Here is a 20,541-nt window from a genome sequence, read left to right as displayed (position 1 = left end):
ACCACCCATGCTTCTCCCCCATCAACAAGAAAGTTGTTGGCAAATTCAAAGATGAATGTGGGGGGGAAGTAATGAGCGAGTTTGTCAGTCTGCGGGCCAAACTCTATGCATACAGGTGCGGTGGCAAGGTCGAGAAGAAGGCTAAGGGCATCCAGCGTTGTGTGGTCAAAAACCGCATCACATTCGGTGATTACCTGGATGCCCTGCAAGACCACCACACAAGGAGGACAGGTGTTAGAGCCATACGGTCGAGAGAGCATGTGCTGTACAGCGAATACAGCAATAAGCTAGCCATAACGTGGGAGGACGACAAACGTTTAATCTGTGAAGACGGTATCCGCACGGTCCCCCACGGCTATATCGGAGGCGATGAATAATTTTTTTTCTGTAAATAGTTTTTGTTGTAAATAGTTTGGCAGTTTGGTTGTTGTTTCCATTCGTCGTATAGTTTCAATTTTTTTATAGTTTTCATTTTGTTGTATAGTTTCCATTTCTGTTGTATAGTTTCCGTTTTTTTGTTTTATAGTTTCTGTTTTTTTTGTTTTAATAGTTTCCGTTTTTTGTTTTATAGTTTCCATTTTCGTTGTATAGTTTCCATTTTTGCTATATGGTTTCATTTTTGCTATATGGTTTCATTTTTTGTTGTATAGATTCGTTTGATGTGTATGTATTTTTCTTTAATCCAGAATTTGTTTTTGTAGCGTTCGAGGTTATTTAAATAAATATGATAATACCTACATACTGCATTCATTTATTAATATTTGATACCGTCAGCAGGAGAGACTTTAATGCCGGTGGTGCTTTTATGAATTAAAGATGACGATGGTGGCGCGCTCCGGCGGTAACTTTAAGAATTAAAGATGGCGACGGTGGCACACTCTGGTAGCAACACTAGGAACTAAAGATGGCGATGGTGGCATCATCTGGTATCGATTGTATGAACTAAAATATGGCGACGGTGGCGCCATCTACCAGCCAACTTGAGAACCAAGATGGCGGCGCCTCTGGCAACTAATTTTTGAATTTGGCGCCATCTGGTAGTCTGTGCTGGAATTAAAGATGGCGATGGTATAATAATAATTTGAATTTCATGCATTTGGGAAGGCAAAGACACCCTCCCCCCTTTTATCATAAAACTTGACGTCAGTACGTGGCATATATAGATTATTTATTCCACCATATCCCAATTGGTCTCGTGGTCTAGTGGTCAAGGTGTCCGCCTCGTAACCACGACATCCTGGACGTTTTCACGTCCCATTGATCGAATCCCAGCCTCGGCACTGAAATTATTTTAGTTAAAGAAAAAAAATAAAATAATCCCTGCTGCTATCTGGTGGCGACCAACAGAACTATATGACGTCGCAAGATGGCTGCCTCCAGCAGACGGAAACAAGATGGCGGCCTGCAGCAGACGAAACAAGATGGCGGCCACCAGCAGACGAAAACAAGATGGCGGCCACCAGCAGACGAAAACAAGATGGCGGTTGATGTTTACATCGAATTTCAAAGTTCGAAAAAAAAAAATTCAAATCCAAGATGGCGTCCGTGACACAAAGTGCAACGGTGACGTCACGATTCGAAGTTGGTGGAAATTTATAGAAATACAAAATGGCGGATGGATTGGCATACAGATTAGCATGGATTAGCATACAGATTAGCATAGATTAGCATACGGATTAGCATAGATTGGCATAGATTAGCATAGATTGGCATAGATTAGCGTAGATTGGCATAGATTGGCATAGATTAGCATAGATTAGCAAGGTCAAAGGTCAAGGTCACAGGTCATGATGACGTCATCCAAGATGGCCGCCGATGACGTCATCCAAGATGGCGGGCTCCTGGCTCCTGCGCCTGTGCTTGAACCCCCTATTTCCAACTACTGTAACGGGACATTTTTTCGTGCGTACATGGCTGATGAACGTAACGGGACACTTTTTCATGTGTGTATGGTCGAAGGAAGTGACATAATCCAACATGGCTGATGAAGCGAAGCGTTAAGGTGGGTGGATCGGATCCCCGATCCCCCACCACCCACCGGTGCGCCAGGATGAACTATATATACCTACTCCTATACATAATAAAAAATTAAATTAAAAGATAATTTTTTTTAAATCAGTCCTAGCTTTGATATTAACTAACTAAAGAATAATTTTTTATGGTGTGAGTATTTTAATAGTGAGTAATATTTATTGTTAATTAATCAATATTGGTTAATCAATAATATTATTGATATCCTGAACTATTTTTTTAGAAGTGAGTAATAATTGGTTAAATCCTACTAATATTATAAACGTGAAAGTTTGTAAGTATGGATGTTTGTTACTCTTTCAAGTAAAAACTACTGAATGGATATTAATGAAACTTTACAATAATATAGCTTATACATCAGAATAACACATAGGCTACATATTAATATGAAATTCCATCCTTAAGGGAGTGAATAAGTGAATATTTCATTTTATAACAGAAAAAATTATAGGTCATAGACATACAAATAGTGAGTGAGTGTCATTTCTCTATGTCTGCCACACGATCATACACATAGAAAGGTCACAGAATAAACAATTGTTTATTCTGTGGTAAGGTCTTACAAATTCATATTTTTCTCCTTGGTGAGACCAGCCCGCTTAGTGGAGCTCGCAGCTGTTAGAAAAATAAAGGTGCTAATAACAGATTGGTTCTTAACTTCGTCAGTAGATAGAATTGCCTTGAATTTTAAACGCACCTTCGTTCGATGAGTTTGTCATGTATTTAATTTTCGTTTGTTTGTGCCGTATGCGTTCCTATACCATTTATCCGATTGCGATTAAATTTTGGTGAGTTGTTATGCGGATGAACGTGAAGGTTTCTGAGACGGTATAACTATTTTGTAATAGTTGTAGCATTATTCGTTTAAAAAAAAATGTGTTTATTTCATATTATATAGCGGCACTTCGTCTGTTTTTGTTGTCTAAGTGCGCACGCATGAGACAATTTATTTAAATATAAACGAGAGACCGAGATGGAGTGATATATATACAGAGTGAGATTTGGAGAGACAGAGAGATAAGTTGAGATAAAGCGAGGTATAGAGAATGAAATGAGTTAGATAAAGAGATATATAGATGTATAGTGCTATATAGAGATTTATATATAGAAGATATAGAGATAGATATAAAGAGATAAATAGAGATAGAGAGATACATATATATAGATGCAAATAGAGATAAATATATATTTAGAGATATGGATGAATGATTTGTATATGTGTAACTACTTTAAACATATTACAAAACAAAACGGAATGAGGCATTGCAATGCATGCTGAGAATTAGCTAGATATTGGAATGATTTCAATATTAGTAATCTCTTATTTTTCAGCTTTTATCTATAGTGCTTTATAAAGTCTAGATTACATACAGACTACCAATTTTTCTATATATACAGGTAAATAACTATACACTGGCAGAACAACGTCTGTCGGGATCTGAAAGTGATATAAATTATTTTGCACACTTGACATTCAAATTAAGAATGCAAATACTAACTACATCGGATTTCGAAAAAAAAAGGTCTTCTTTATCCTGTTTTCAGCACGGGCAACGCCGGGTACTGCAGCTAGTCATGTATATTTATGAAATTGTCTTATTTTTGTCTTTTTCTCTCTCTCTGCCGTTTTACCCCTTACGAAATACTTACTAGTTGAGGTTTGAATGGCCAAAGAAGTACCACTTCTATCACATGCACTGAGTTACACGCGCTCTTATATATATTATATATGATATATTTGGTCGAGTTACTGAACTGCCTTGAAGCAGCGACAGCCACGCTACTCACATGAAGATCAACGCAGCGTCCTTGGAGTTCTCCAACAGCAGCTCCCTTAGCCTGAGCTGCCTGTTCGTCTTGTCTCGCTGAGCCGACACCTCCTCCTCTGTCACCGCGCACTCTGCAGGGGAAGCAACAACATCGAACCATTCACATTTCAGCCACTCACGGTCACCATAGCTCACATGGACAGTATTCCACCCACTCGCGGTCACCATAGCTCACTTGGACAGTATTCCACCCATTCGCGGTCGCCATAGCTCACATGGGCAGTATTCCACCCACTCGCGGTCACCATAGCTCACATGGACAGTATTACACCCATTCGCGGTCGCCATAGCTCACATGGGCAGTATTCCACCCACTCACGGTCACCATAGCTCACTTGGACAGTATTCCACCCACTCGCGGTCACCATAGCTCACATGGACAGTATTCCACCCACTCACGGTCACCATAGCTCACATGGACAGTATTCCACCCATTCGCGGTCGCCATAGCTCACATGGACAGTATTCCACCCACTCACGGTCACCATAGCTCACATGGACAGTATTCCACCCACTCACGGTCACCATAGCTCACATGGACAGTAGTACATGCTAGACATGCAAGAAACCTTTCGCAGGATGAAATAAAGGCTACATACAAACAAAGCCTACACAAAAAAAAATTGCATCTGCTTCTATATCTTATAGGTTAGTGATTGATATTTAATATTGGTCCAAATAGTTAAATATATATTTATTGTGAGTATTAAAGAGAGAAATTGTGTTTATAGAATTTTTAAAGTGAATATATTGAAGTGTGTTTATGTTACCGTATGTATAATTTGTTTGTATTATAAATTATTACATTTTTTTAGTAAATTATTTAATTGGAATAAATATTCAGCAAACATAATGAATTACATTATTAATTTAATATATCTCAATTATTTTACAAAATTACATAATTAATTTTATACACGTGAATGATATTAATAATGAATATTAATTGAAAACAAATTAATTTTATGATTTTTTATTTTACCGACCATATTTATGATATCAATCTAGTGCTTTTGTTATTTTATTTACATTAATTATTTGAATGCAAAATTAAAGTTAGTTTTTTATTACGCCAAGAAGAATAACTTATAACGCACGTACAATAAGTACATGCACCCATTTATTTTTAATTTTAAGTATTTAAACAAGCGAATAAAATGTGTAAACCTTTGGGTTATGTTCCACAGTTATAAAAATATTTATAAAAAATAAATAATCTTGAAGTAAAAAAATGATTAATCCTCTGTTTAAAATACAATCACTAAAGGATCGGTCTCAACACGCCATTTTTTTTTTAATTTCTTCATTTAAGAGATATTTCTGAAATATTAACTCGATACCTCACTTGAATGTGTCATTATTTTACAAATATTTTCGACATATATAATCATTTAGTGTAATATAATGGGTGTAAAACGTTGTCATCTTCATAATTATTATTACTTTCACGACGCTTTACACCAATTCAATTGCTCTAAGTGAGCTTCTGTTGAAAATATTGATGACAGGACATCAAATGCAAGAGTGTTATAGTAATTAATGTACAGATACAGCCCTTTATTAACGACAATGATATGGAAATGATATAAAAAATCAAAATGGCGTCTTACTGAGCACTTGTCAATGAGCTGACTGTTCAGACTAATGGCAAACAGGCAAAGGTAAATAAGCAAGTTGAAGTGTTGAAAAAAAAAAAAGTACTGAGTGGTGGTATAATCCCAAAGATGAAAATATTGCTAACGACTTTTCCTCATGTCGAACTCTTCTTGTCCAAGCACTGTAATATCATTCCATTCCTTTCTTCTTCACCCTCCCATTATTTTCATTATGTATTGCGTTACAAGTTAGCTCTCACAAATCATGCATGTTTACCGTAACGTGAAAATCCTACGATATTAGTTTATTCTATTATTTTGAAACTATAAAAAAACATGGCACAGAAAAAGTTTAATACTTTATAATAAGTTATTCCAACTCTAAGGGATAAGAAGTGGGAGTGTGTAATCTTTGCCATGTTAATAATATTACTTAAAAGCTAGAAAGAACCCCCACTACACTTTCCAATCTGGATAATAAAACTTTATTTTCGGTTATGATTCATTTTAAAGCTAATTCCTTGCTGATGTAAATAAAAAATACATTGTTTAATTAATCAATTTATAATGGATTTTTACGATTACTCCTAGTGAGTTCCTTTCACGCTTTTAAAACAAAATTTGCAGCTACGGTTTATTTTTTTCATTGCTTACTTTACAAAACCTCTTCACATTTGCACACGATGTACGCCAAGTAGAAGAATCGTACCACTGTCTGGCGAGCCGTTGTTCTCCCGATATTCTTCGAGCAGGACGTTGAACCAGCTGACAGTTTCTTCCTTCGGCTGCTCGGTTATGCCCGTCACCATCACGAGACGCGAGTACTCTATCCGGAACTTGGACAAGAGACTGGCCATGCTGTGAAGTAACAACGAGTGACAAGCCTGCTGTTAACATTTTAAAACATACGTACACACAAGGAAATACAAGTTATGCCAGTAGTAGATAACACTCGATTCTGCACCAGAGTTCCGTATGTGGTGATGTGTCGCTGTCTGCCATATTTAATGACATCACAGCCTCCGTCTTGAATGACCTTGACCTTTAAATTTAATTGGTCATTTTCACTCAAAATACTTAGAATTAATTAAAATTAACAAAATAAGTTCATTTTTCCTTTAAAATTTATCTTTTTGCAGAGGAATCAAAGATGGCGGTCACCAGAATTTTTAAATGTCTTTCAATATTAAGGTTAAGTTAGCCACTGTTAGATTAATGGCTCATCTTCACTGTTAAATGTGTTTGAAAATATGAAATTTTTCTTTAAGAAAGAGACTTTTGCTGTAAGTGGAAATTTTGAGGGATTGTGAATACATTTAAGGTAAAAACGGTATAATTACCGTCAAGGTAATCCAAAATGGCTGCCATGACGTCATCGGCTCTCAAACAAAGGTGATCTGGGTTCAATTCCCGCCGGTGTCGAACCCGGATGTTTGACAAACGGAGAACGTGGCAGACGCTTTCGTGGTACGTGCCAGTTTCTCTCCGACGTGGATTTTACGGACGGTGGTTCTCGTGTAAGCACACAACCATTGGGTTTGGTACTTTCTTGCGCTTGTCCGCTTATGCCACCCGTCTGCATTCCACCTATACTCCACCAACATCTCATCTCATCAGTAAAGCTCGGTTTCACACGACATTATCATTACTTTTATTTAAAGGCTATTTTTGAAAATCTTGTCTCCAGAAACCAGAATATTTAATCACTCAATTTTTTCACATTTATGATCAGTTGCGTAAAACGTAACAGGTAGAAAATAGTTTTAAGTAAATATTTGGTGACGAAATTCGTAACCAAACAACAAATTAAAAGATCTCTAGTAATAAATTTACAAGAATAACTATAAAAGCAAAGAAATGTCATCCAAAAATTAAACCAACATTACATGTGGCCAGGTACCACCTTGAGATATCGTTCTTACAATTATACAATCCACATAATAATGACCACGTGGCCGTATATAGTATGTTTCAAAATCCGTGGTATATATGTTAGGGAGTGATAAAATCCAATCAAGCAATCACAATTCACCGTTCAATGTATGCTTGAAACTCAACAGAGGGCATTTTTCTGCAAACAATGTAAGCGCGCTGTTCATAGCAGCCGTCGTCATTTGTGCTGTAGATCTCCAACGAGATGGATGAGAAAGGATGAGATCCTCTTTACACGTGTGCGATTTCGGAAAGCAAAGCAAGTGAGGCACACATATTGTCCCGAGCAGTGATGGGCATATTAGTATTCGTACATTCCAAAACAAATTTTTTTTGGAAAAATTATTTTCTATGGTCATAAATATGAATATTTTCGTATTTAGGTACAGGAGTGAATACGAATATATTTTTTATTTGCAGGTGTGAATACGATTCGTATTTCATGCATATAAGAGAATACAAATACAAGAATACAAGTATTTTATACAAGTATTTGCAAATATGTACAAATGTTCAAATTTGCGTATTCGTATGCGCCTATCATTGAATACGTGAATTTATCAACTTCATTAATATTTACACGGTTTTCTCAAGTTCTAGACCACAATTTTTTTCCGGATAAATTTGTATTCGTATTTACGACTTCAAGCATGCCCGTCACTATGAAGTACCGATTATTTTTCCTAACAAGACGCGTGTGAAGCCTGCACCAATATTTGATTCCTTTGTTTTTGGTGTGTTAAAGAATAAAACGTACTCCTTGAAATCATAAGTGTGTTATCATTCTGTCTCTTTCAGTCTCGTTTCTCATCATTTCATTGCACAGCATGTACGCCCTCTACCACTTTACCAGTTGGGTTCCGAAAACATACAGAATGTTCGTAAAATAATGTCCCAGAAATGGTATATTATAATAGTTTAATTTAGACTAATTACAACAAATCGTACATCAAATTGAAGGAAAACTCACTTGGTTTTTCTTACAAATGTTCAATATGTGCACTTACGTTATACGGCATATATCCAACCTAAAGTCCAATTCTTCCAACACATTGTTTAACACGTCCGGAGTAATGGAAGCAATAGCATATTAAATTATGTGTCTCAACTCTAGGCAACCATTAGGTAGCGGTGGAACGCAGACACGATCTTTTATAAAGCCTCAAAGGAAAAAAATCGCATGGCATTATGTCAAGTGAACGCGGAGGCCAGCGAAAAAAAAAAAAACTCTTGTCGTCTCGACCATTACGACCAATACAACTGTCAGGGACTTCAACGTCCAACTGCTCTCGTGCAAAGAGATTACAGTGGGGAGGGGCTCCATCCTGAGATTACAGATTCACTCTTAGTAAATTGCAGAACACAAAACGCTTTACGCTCAGGAGTCGCCATTATGCTTAGAGGGTGCTGGAAGCGAGAAAACAACAAAGCATTACTTGCGCATGCTCTTATATAAAACTTTTTTTGGTTCCTCTTTAATTGTGAACTTCAACCAACACTCTACAACGCTTACATTTTATACTATTAAAATTTATAACTGGGAATTTCTTTCGGACGTGCTTGTATTACAAGGTTATTGTATGCTTGTCTTATTATGTTATATCTCCCCATAACGTATGTACTTAAAATTTTTAAGCAACCTATATTTATTACGTCGTGGCTTAGTACTTACTTTACGGTTTCCAGTTCCAGTTCTTGCCTCCTATTGGTCAGCGCAAAGACTCTGAGCTTGCACGACGACCAGTTGGCCCTCGTGTTGATGATGAATGGAACCAGTATCGTAAATCCTGTGACAGGGAACATCTGATTCGTATTTGGTCTTGGCGTTTGAACGGTGGATATTTTACAACCTTAAAATATTTACTTTTGGAAAACATTTTATAGGTAATATTGCACTAAGGCGGTTTTATTAGTGATCCAATGACATACCGGTGTGCATGATCAAATCTGAGACAGTTAATGTAGAACATTTTGTCCTAGGACGTAAATGAGCTTTTGAAGTGAAACTTCATTGCTGGGTAGTTAACCGTTTTCGTGCGTTACGAAAATTCCGATCGCATGAGGGGACTAATTAGGCACGTGATGAAAGAATCGGTATAGGAGGAGACGGCTGGGGAGAGGTAGAGTGCACACTCGCATATTTGCATACTTGCACAATTGCATACTTTTACAATAACATACTTTACACTTGCACACTTGCATACTTTATACTTGCATATTTGCACACTTGCATATTTGCGCAATAGCATAATTTAGCGCTCGTATACTTGTATATTTTTTTTATTTGTGGCCTTCAGCCAAAGAGAATTATGTTTCCTATACCTACCTAATATAATAAGCAAGACGTTTCACTTTCTGTCACATGTGAACTCCACACACACTTTTTTCTTTAAAACTAATCAACTTAAAACGGCTTTCTGTGCGGGACGCTTTTAATTCCAGTTGCCTAAAACTTCCACTGTATTGTAAGTTAAAGGGTAATTTATACTGCGCTACTTTAGACGCTAGTTGTGTGATACTTGGGATGAATTACTGATAGGTAGGGCCCCCTGAAAGTGGTAAATAAAATTTTCAGATTTCGTCATTAAAAATTACCAAAAGCGGTGTCAAAATTCACTTTAAAACACAAAAGCGGTGCTAAAATTCACTTAAAAACACAAAAGCGGTGCTAAAAACTTAAAAAAAAAAAAGTGCGTGTTTCCGTAAATATATCTAAAATTATTTAAGTTAAATAATTTTACTTGAACCTACTCATTACTGAATACCCTAAACAAATAGGTTACATATATTTATATGACAATACTTTTGATTTAGACACTGATTATTAGTTCGTTCCCATAAACTAATCTGGAAAACTATTAATCCCTTTAACAAAATCGAGGACGCACCACAACGCTGAAATGCCAAATTGATCACAACGACCACAGCTAGAAAACTGCTGTGTACCACAACGCCAAAATATGTCATTACAGGGCTGCCACAAAGGTTGGGTTAGGTTAGGCTAGGTTAGGCTAGGCTAGGCTAGGCTAGGCTAGGCTAGGCTAGGCTAGGCTAGGCTAGCCTAGCCTAGGCTAGGTTAGGTTAGGTAAGGTAAGGTAAGGTAAGGTAAGGTAAGGTAAGGTAAGGTAAGGTAAGGTAAGTAAGGTAAGGTTAGGTTAGGTTTGATTGTGGTATTTCGGCATTAAGGTACATTTAAGAAACACACACAAATTCATTCAGTTGTTATTTCGGCTTTGTGGTCAATTTTGACATTCGGCGTTATGGTATTTCCGCGTTGTTGTAAGGACCCAACAAAATCTATAAAAACTGTTGGCCAACTAATCATCATCGTCACACCATTCGAAAATTAATGTTTGTTTACATTTTTCCGCTTTTTGGCGCGATTTAATCTGCTTGATACTACGACGCTGTTCCAACTATATGGCAGCGCCCCCGGCTGACGTGATATGGCCACTCACGTAAGGCTGTTACAAACACCGTTCGCCCAATCATCTGCTTGCTTTTGTATTTATCCGGTGTCGCTGTTCCAAGCTGACGTCAGTGCCCCGAGCGGTGTGCGTACGCTTTAAAACTTCGCCTGTTCGTCTTATCTATCCAAACATTATGTCGGAAAGGAAAATAAACGCCGTAGTTTTGCGTATTTTTACAGTATATTTTTGGGTTTAACATTATAACGTGAGCGTGTGTAAGCTTTTGTTTCCTTTAGTGCATTTATGATTGTTTGGCGGCCATGTTGCGGTGTTTGTTTACCATTGACGAAACAAGTATTTTAACCAGTATTTAAATTTCGCGTAAAAACACTGCGATTTCGCGTTTTAATACAAAATTTCGTGTAAAAAAGCTGTGTTATGGCGATTTCGCGTAAAAACTGTATTTAACGGTGATTTCGCGTTTATCGTCGTTTAATCGCGATCGCGAAAAGAACAGGCCCCTACTGATAGGTAAATCAAATACCGTTGAATCGTTTAGAGTGTGCTAATAAAAACTGAAAGAAGACGCCAGAGTTTTGAATGACTTTTGTGTTGAAACAGTTCTGAGTCTAATGGCTTCACGGGATGAGCCAATGCTGCTTTTCGCTCAATCTCTTCAAGCTAACGTTAGCGATTCTGTGACAATGAAACAAGAAGGTGTGTTATGTTTGTGTGGGAACACAAGATGCAGGCTCGGTGTTCAGGGGTTCGCCGCCATCTTGGATGACCTTGACCTCGTCAATCAACGTAGCACATCTTTTGGATTAAGATCTTAGTGTTTTCCAGTCCTGTTGGGAATGAGTAGTGAGATCACTTACAAATATATTTATATAATAGCTTCGTTGCATTCTTGAAAAATTATGTATAGGCACAAATACCGAAATATTTAATAAACACATATTGTTGCGGTGGATCTGAAAGTTGTTAACAGTATGTATCCCGCATTAAATGTTTGTGTGATTTCATGCGTTATGAAAAGTTAAATAACTTACGTGAACATCATTCGTTGTTCTTTAAAGGACTCCTTTTTTCCCGCATGGTGACGTGTAGCCTACAAAGACCCTCTTTAAAAGCAATCAAATGAATAGGGCTTGGCTCCGCGTGTATCGATCGGTTGTCGACGCCGTCGTGGGTGTTTGGCAAACAGCTGAGGTAAACACCGGCTCGACCCATCCCGGTGAGACACACCTCTCCCCTCCCCCACAACCTTACACCCCATCAAACTAGGACAGTTCGCCGCTGCGTCACGGGAAACTCGAGATCCCTCCTCCGACATGGAGTCAGACGCCCGAACGATCTGCGTTCGCACATCGGTCGAAACCCTCGCGAAAAAATCGATAGTTATCGAACTGAAACTTCTTTGGGCGCGATGATAGTAAAATGTTCAATGCAACTTTTCCGTGTAACATTGTTGTTAAACGGGAAGCCTACGATGCACATTCTGTATTGCACAGACCCGAATACTCACGTTGGCAAGCCTTCTTTTCACAGACGAGAGAGCCAAACCCGAAGTTCCCCGAAGTTCATGCTCGCTTTTTTGTTTTTCATGATTTCACGGTATCTTTAATGTAGCTATCCTAACCAAATCAACCGTCCACAATGTTTTAAAGTATTTATAATGTAGCTAACCTAACCTAATTGACCATTAGTTATCATGAATTGTATATTTATTCATTTACAATGAACAAAAATAACCCGAAGATGCACGATCGGCCGTTTGCAACGACCTAAGGGTGGAATTCCCTTGGCGGAATTTTAAATGATTGGGGATGAAAACCCCAACAGATCAACCATCCGTAGGAAAGAATGAATTTAAAAATATTAAATATTCGACAAATTAAAAAATTTCAGTGCATACCACTCTGATGTTTAATATAACTAACTAATATTTATTATTTAAAAGTTTTCTGCAAACAAAACAATAAATTAACGACTCTTCGCACTCAAATTTAAATTATTTAAAGAAAGGTAAAATGCAATAAACCAACAATTATCAATCAAAAAGGGTTATAAATTATCATGGAGCGGTTAGATCTTCCATGACTGCTGATAGGTTTCACACTGCCTGAGAGGGGGTTTGAACATAGGCCGTCCAAAGGTGAGTGGTGGGAATGTAACCCAATGAACACTCGAAAATGGTCATGGCTCGTTGGCTCAGAGGACCCTAACTTTTGCGCCGCTCGTTGGCTAGCTTGACCTAGCTCCTATTTTAGAAAAACACATAAAAGAAACCAGTTTGCCGTCTGGAAGTCACGTAGCTCTTACTTAAATAAACAATCTCATCGATAACGATGTAAAAGAAATACAACTTTGGGGTAGAATGCAAAAGAAAAAAGAAAAATGGCTAGATGTGACAGCTTCAGTGCTCAGACTTTATGTACGTCACTGTACATCACATTTACGTGCAAGGGAAAATAAAGAAATAAACATGTACAAGTATTAACGCAAAATCAGTACAAAAAACACTACAAACATTATTCTTGCTTACTTTACGAATTATGGTTATTAAAAAAGGAACGTAATCAGAAATTAAATATATGAAATCGTGGAACAAGATTCATGAAGATTCAAAAATATCAGAGAGGTATTTCTGAGTAATAAAAAAACATTAAAACTATTTACGTCAAGTAGTTTGTTAAAGACTGAAATTACGTATGTAAAAATTAAAAATTAAAATATCTTAAATTACCTAGCTTGTGCTAGCCTAGAAACGGGATGCTCAAACATACCCAAATTAATTAAGTGGACCTCTCGTTGGGGGTTGAAAGTATTTCAGTACTCTCGGTGATTACCTTAAATATTAAAATGAGACTAGTCACCTCGTAGCTGCTTAATTTCTGGGGAATACGTTTCTGACGGGAAAAATACATAGATATGTACACTCCTTACGGTATACTTACGTGTCAAGCTTTTTGAATTGCCAAAGAAGTTTTACTTCTAGTACGTGCACTGAGTTACAGGTGCTCTTTTATATTCCGGTTGGGTATGTTTCCGCACGTCTGTGTGATCGTAACTAGATTGAAATGTTAGCTTGGTTATGTGAGCCACATTTAAAAACCTCTGATGTAAACATGTAGGAATTCTAAACGATTGGTTTTGAAGTGAGAATTCTCTGTGCGTGATTGAAGTAAAATTTCAAGGCCGAATTTCAATGCAACGTTTTCGTGAAACATTTTTGTGAAACGTTTCTGACGTGAAGAGGACATAAAATAGGTACTTGGCCAAAGAAGTAGATGTTTGAATTGCCAAAAAAAATAATGCTTTGATCATATGTGCTGAGTTACACGCGCTCTTTATTTTTATTCTAGCATGAAAATGTACGAGAAAATTATGAACTTCCAATATGTTCGAGCGTCTGACACTATGTCAATGAATCATAAGCTTCGCCTACTTTACAAGCGAGCGGTACCGTCTGCGTCAGTCTATACAGTGTGACCTTGAAGACATCTGTAGTGTGCCTGAAGAACTGTGCCCTTGGAAAATGACGGGTTTCATTTGCACGCTCAGAGTTTTGAGATGTGTTTCCCCCTACCATTACCTATATAGCCTATGTATCAATAAAACAATTGGTTTTTTATCATAAACTTGGCTGGGTATTACGGAGTAGAATATTACTACGTTTAATAAGTTGAATATCTACATAGAGATTACACATTTACTAATGGTAGATATATTTTATTTAGTTGCCAACATTTTAAAAATGTGATCTGAAAACGTAAGCTGAAGTGAGATTATAATTTAATAATGTTTGGTAACAATTTGGAAAAAAATCACCTTTTCCTTTTCCAATTTACAAAAGAGGTTTTATGCCACTGGGCCCAGTTCTTGACGCAATATCTTCTCAGTTCATTATAGCTCACGCAAGTATCTTAGTATGATTGCATAGGGACTACATAGTTTGCACCAGTTCGCTGAATCTGCAATGATACCAATACGTCTGACCATATTTTAAGGCCAGCTATGTTTAGTTGTGGTTAAGGTTACCTAATTGTTTGCAATCTAACGCTAATTAATTTTAAATGTTAATATTTTAATTTAATAAAAGTCAAATTATTATTAATTTCAAATAATTATTAGCTAGCATTTTTTAATGCAGATAAACGATCGCCTATTTGTAAACATACTCAGTATTAATTTTCGATGAAACTAAGTCCAAGGCTAGATTACTATCCACTTTTTCTTTGGTTTTTGTTTGCTCTAAGCACATGATTTTAAAACTGTGATATTCGTAGTTTTATGACCCAAAAATATATTCTGTTTATTAAAGATTCCTGCTCAATATTAATTTATTACAAAGTGTTTATGTTATATTATAGTTACGAAATTATATGCAGAAACAAAAAAAAACAGCTTCTGTTTGCGCTTGCTGCTCATGTAATGCACAATTAAGATACTGAAGGCAAATTGCTACTTGCATTTTCCCATCATCAGTGAAAAATTCATCAATTCGAACGTCAAAGCTATTCGAACGTCAAAGCTCTAATATCTATTTTATTCATACTTTTTATCAACGCGCCGTATACCAGGGTGTTGAAAAATAGCGTGTTCGAGAGCATTTTCCGTATATCTGACCTCATTTCCATATCTGCCAGCAACAGTTCGATTTTCTCATTAAGAGTGATGTATGAACCCGATCATATCGTACTTGAATACGGTGATGTATCACGTTAAAAAATTGCTTGCTTTTGCCATACTAGGGTTAAAACTGAGGCAAAAATGTTATGAATTTCTTTAAAACAACCAGGTTCAACTTATTTACGATAGGTTCAGTTAACAGTTTCAGTATCTTTCTAAGTGGACAGAGCCGTATTCGGGTATTAATGATGTGCAATTTACTATTGCAGCCTTACCACAAATTCATTAGATTTTACGCCTGCATTTAGAAATAATCTGTACTCGTGAGGAAAAATCGGGATTCTTTCAACGCTAAAATAACCTGATACCAAACGGGAAATATTTTATTGGTGGCAAATTTTTTGAGTTTACAAATTAACTACACTATATTTTCAGTTAATTTTCTAATTTTACACTTTCAAGTTTATCTCACATGACAGGCGTAGGTAAACATAGAAGTTTGTCGGCAGCAGTTAACTGGCTAAAAAAAAAAAAAAAAAAAAAAACCGATTATCTTCACATTTTCACCAAAAGTAAGAGCCACAATAATCTGGAATCCTACAAGGAGGCGTGAAACCTCGCGAACTACAAAGAGTTTCCCGAAAGTCTTCATCGGCGATTCTGAAAGGGATTTTGCAACTATTCGGATGTTCAACAAAAACTGGCTGATATCCTTTAAAGTATACTTAAAGGCTTGGTCTCATATGTCATTTTTATTTTTTTAGTTGTTTCTTCATAATCTATTAAAGGGCTATTTCTTAAATTTTTACTCCATAACTCCATTACATTTGTTGGTCTGCCCAAGAATTTTCAAAAAATATTCACTAAGGATAATATCGTGGGTGTAAAATTTCGTGCAAATGATGATACCATAACAAATACTTGTGCGTGTTTTTTTATACCCATGATATTACACTAAGTTAATACACCTTGAAACTATTTGCCATAGAACAATAAACGTAAGAGAGGTAGGTATCAAGTTAAAATTTTAGATAATGGAAAAAGATGGGAAAAATCAACATTACGTGAGAGACCGAGCCTAAAGATGGCATACAGAAGCAAACTTAAAATGATTCGTACCTCCGTCGTCGTACAGCCACCAGACGTCTATGGTGCCAGCCTTGTGCTTCTTCCTGAACAGCGACATGCTCTCCGGCACTGTGGCTGTGATGTCCACGCTGTTCGCCTGCCTGGGAGCAGAACACTCGTTACCATCACGGAAACATTATTGTTTTCTGTTCAATTTGTGTGTCTTGCATGCCATTCGCATGAAGTTGCAAACCGTACTCTTTTTTTTACAGCCTTTACTAAATATTTTTGTTTGTTTCATTTTATTGTTTTTTTTTTGTAGTGATAACGTCTTATAAATCGATGAACGCCTGCTGCACGCACGAAAAAGCAAGACTTCATTGTCACGTTCCACCTGAGACGAGCGTGCAAGAACCGGCCAACCGCCGTGCGAGAAAATCTTCTACAATATCAAACAGGTTAAGGCGGGCTTTTCAACTAAGTGTTCGTGATTGTATGTAAACTAATTATTTAATTTAAATTTGCAAAAACTGTAAATAATATTTTTAAATTAAAAAGTATGCGATTATATATCAATGTTTTCTCATGACGTTATCAAGTAAAATTATCGTCCGTAAACCGACTTTACAGACAACCCCCTTTTTTTTATAAAAATTTTAAGTGCAACATTCATCTGAACTATCTTAATTTCATTGGCGTGGTTGAAGTTATAATTAAAGTGACAAATGAGTTTGGTTCTAAATGTCTGGTTACAAATTTTAGTATGTAAATTCTATGTAAAACAACTTATTGAATATTTTTAATCATGTCACAATTACATTTTTCATCTTGAAACAAATGTCATCATTTATACATAATCTTTTTGTGCTTTCTGTTATACTGTAGGCTAAATTACTGAAAAAAAATTTTATTGAATTAATTTTACGAAATGAATTTAAAAGTTGATGATGTTCAAAGAATCATTCAAAGAATGATGTTCAAATAACAGCAAGCGCATTATTAGCTTTCTGGGGTATAAAATTAATATTTTTGTCACATGAAAGAATTTTTTGGCAACACTAACAATGGTGATTGCTAATAGCATAGAATAAATTTTTTTAATATCGCACACGTGTTATTAAAATGGACGAACAAAACAAATGCTCAAACATTTCAGTATCAACAAGACTTTAGTATTTAAAAGAATATTTATCATTAATGAAATCAGATTCGAAGAAAAATATTTAAATGAGTTTAGATCAGAAATTCATTCAGTCGACAAGTTATATAGGTAGTTGATAAGTTGGCAAACACAACATTATTTTTCTCTACAGAATATATCATAGAAAGGTTTATATCTGCCACTAGCTACAATGCTATGAGATTGTTAATTTAGTATGCGAAGGAACAAATTGACAAAAGACATTGTTTGTATCCTAAACATAAATATTTTTTTTTGTATTTTTAAATTAATGCTTTGAATTGTTTTCAAAAAATTTTGTTTTTTTAACATTATTTTATTCCTTGAGATATATATTTGGATTAGAGCATCCTTTAAGATATTTCGATCTGAGAAAAAGTGATTGGGGCATATCACTAGTTTCTACTGAGCCAAATCACATATCTACTAGTCAAAGAAAACAAGAGAATAGGTTGCATAAAGAAAACAAAAACCTGTTAACTATCTAATATGTGGCAAACTACTTACTTTCCTAGGATGTGCTCCGCAATGGCTTTCTTCTTGGACCGAAGTATGGCTTTCGGACTTCCGTTGCCAACTTTCTGGTCGCTGTTCACGGAGTACTGTTTGACAATCGTCGCCGGACTGTCAGGAACGAAGGAGATGCTGCTACCTGTGAAATTAAAAAACGTATGTTGACATACAAATCACGTTACTTCGACTTTTATATTATATTTGGAAATCATACTTTCATCATAGTCAAAACTGATACACAAAATCTTTTGACATTTGTAAAACTCTTAGATGCGTTAGATCTTAGCTCTCGGTGTATGTCATTTGGTGGGAGTAATTTCGTGAATGTCAAGGAACGGAAATGTGTAACAACCACGGTGCAACCATCTGTGGCGGATTGCGCAAAATAAAGTTTACAAATACAAAGGAAACTTCATAGTAATAAACGGTTTGATTAATTTTAACTAGATGGTCAGTTTTTAAAAAAATTCCTTGTGTTCCGGGGTTTAGTATTTTTTCAAGACTTTTTCTCTTTTATCGGAGCCGTTTCGTTATAATGTTTAAAATCTCGCTCTGCAGATAGAATGATTCGGTAGTCGACGTAGCTGCACCGGCAGCGAATTCTAGTGGAGTGTGTGGAAACTTCGTGTGATTCACGTCGAGAAATGTTGTTGAAAACACAATTTGCGTTTATATATTACGCTCGACATTATTTTAAAGAATTCTTAGATAAATTTCGTGTCAAGAGATTGTATTGTACTTGCAGCAAGAGAACATGGTTAGATGTTACACATCACTGGCGAGTAATGATAGACTTGCACAAATTTCTTTTGAATGTGAGCATATTTGTGGGAATTGCATTCAATCGTGACATTTTAAGGCAGTTTTGGTTGAATGTATATAACCTAAAAGTTTGCACATAAAACCACACAAATGCCTTGCTCAACATCAGGCTGAGAGATTTTGAATCGTAGACTATATATGAAGACCACGTGTGCAAGCTGCAAAATACAAAACTTTTGATTCCATCGTTGAATATTTGTCAATATAATTGTCAAAATGTTTGTCGTGGTGAACGGTAGTTTGTGCGTCGTTGAAGTTGTACGAGTAAAATTTAATGTCCCTTTTTACGCCTGAGTTTAGATACAGCAGTGGCTGATATAATATACCAGTTCATTAAAAATGATCTGTTTCAAACTACTTATAAAAATTTTACAAATTAAAAAAAAGTCTATTTGTTCACCGTCAGTAAAAAAAAATCACGTGTCTCTATCTACAACAGCTGCAGGATACTGATTCTCTTGGCTAATCGTAAGCTAATAATGGTTTCGAGTGCAGAATACTGAAGGAGGCCTATCTCATTTGATATCAGTACCTCAGATGAAAACAGTCCTAAGTTTAAATTAGGTGATTTTTGATTGCGTTGCAGATTGTCTTAGAAGTGCGTTTTCTACAGAACCATTTCATCGTAACTCAAGCCTCGAGTTTATTCCAAAGCATTTAGCGAGAGTTATACGAGCATACATCCAAAGCTTCAATTGAGTCAGGCAATCTTTAGTACAGTTACGATGTTACGTAATCTTTTGCTGTTGGAAAATTGTCTCCCATTTGAAATAAATTAATCACAAGTTCCTTCTTGACGGCCACACACATGGACGTGAATTCTGGTGGGCAGGAAGGGGATCCACATACGCTTGCAAAGCCGTAACTGCAAAACGGGAATGATAAAAGTAATCCCGTGAGCCACTTCCCCTTGTGAAACCTACAGATTTTGGCCCTTGGCTACACGCATATGGAGGTTGATCGAAAACATGGTATCATTGAAAGAACATTTATTTAACTACACTTCTGTCAAACTTGTCAACTGTGAGTTAAGATAGCCTAGTTGGTGCCGTAGAAGGTGACCGAAAAAATTTAGACCACCAGGCAGTTCACCGACATTCGTTTTGCCGAAAGTCATTTGACCGACAGTCATTTGACCGAAAACCCGAACATTTATCTCGGTGGGATAATTTCTTAACTTCAGCTACTGTCCGTAGACTAATGGGCACTGGAATTTAAGTCATTTTTCCGAAAGTCGTTTAACCGAAATGTTTTGTTGCCGAAAGTCGTTTAACAGAAATATCATTTGACCAACAGTCATTTTATCCAAAACCCGAAAATAAATTGGACGGAAAATGTTTTAACTCTAGCAATCTGCAGTTGAACAACAGTCATTTTTCATAAATATCTTGTTGCATAAAGTAATTTAACTTATATATCATTTGACTGATAAATAATTTGACTGACAGTCAGACCGAGAATCCGAATATTTATATTTCTGGGAAAATATTTTTAGTCTCGTAACAGGCAGTTTGACCGACAGACAC

The 20,541-nt window shown here is 36.3% G+C and overlaps 1 protein-coding gene across 1 annotated transcript in view; it reads right to left on the bottom strand.

Annotated features, from left to right (window-relative positions):
- The window catches only part of LOC134533464 (bumetanide-sensitive sodium-(potassium)-chloride cotransporter), a 98,222-nt gene that overhangs the window by 21,642 nt on the left and 56,039 nt on the right, over positions 1-20,541 (bottom strand). The window contains exons 16-20 of the mRNA XM_063370990.1: positions 18,188-18,332; positions 16,552-16,661; positions 9,060-9,174; positions 6,165-6,313; positions 3,820-3,931 (exon numbers count right to left, since the gene is read on the bottom strand). Coding sequence (XP_063227060.1) covers positions 3,820-3,931; positions 6,165-6,313; positions 9,060-9,174; positions 16,552-16,661; positions 18,188-18,332 — 631 coding nt within the window. The remainder of the gene's footprint in view (positions 1-3,819; positions 3,932-6,164; positions 6,314-9,059; positions 9,175-16,551; positions 16,662-18,187; positions 18,333-20,541) is intronic.

This window comes from Bacillus rossius, chromosome 1 (assembly GCF_032445375.1).
Source record: "Bacillus rossius redtenbacheri isolate Brsri chromosome 1, Brsri_v3, whole genome shotgun sequence".
Lineage (NCBI taxonomy): Eukaryota > Metazoa > Arthropoda > Insecta > Phasmatodea > Bacillidae > Bacillus > Bacillus rossius.
Note: the sequence above shows the minus strand (reverse complement) of the source record. Positions and strands in the feature narration are given on the sequence as shown.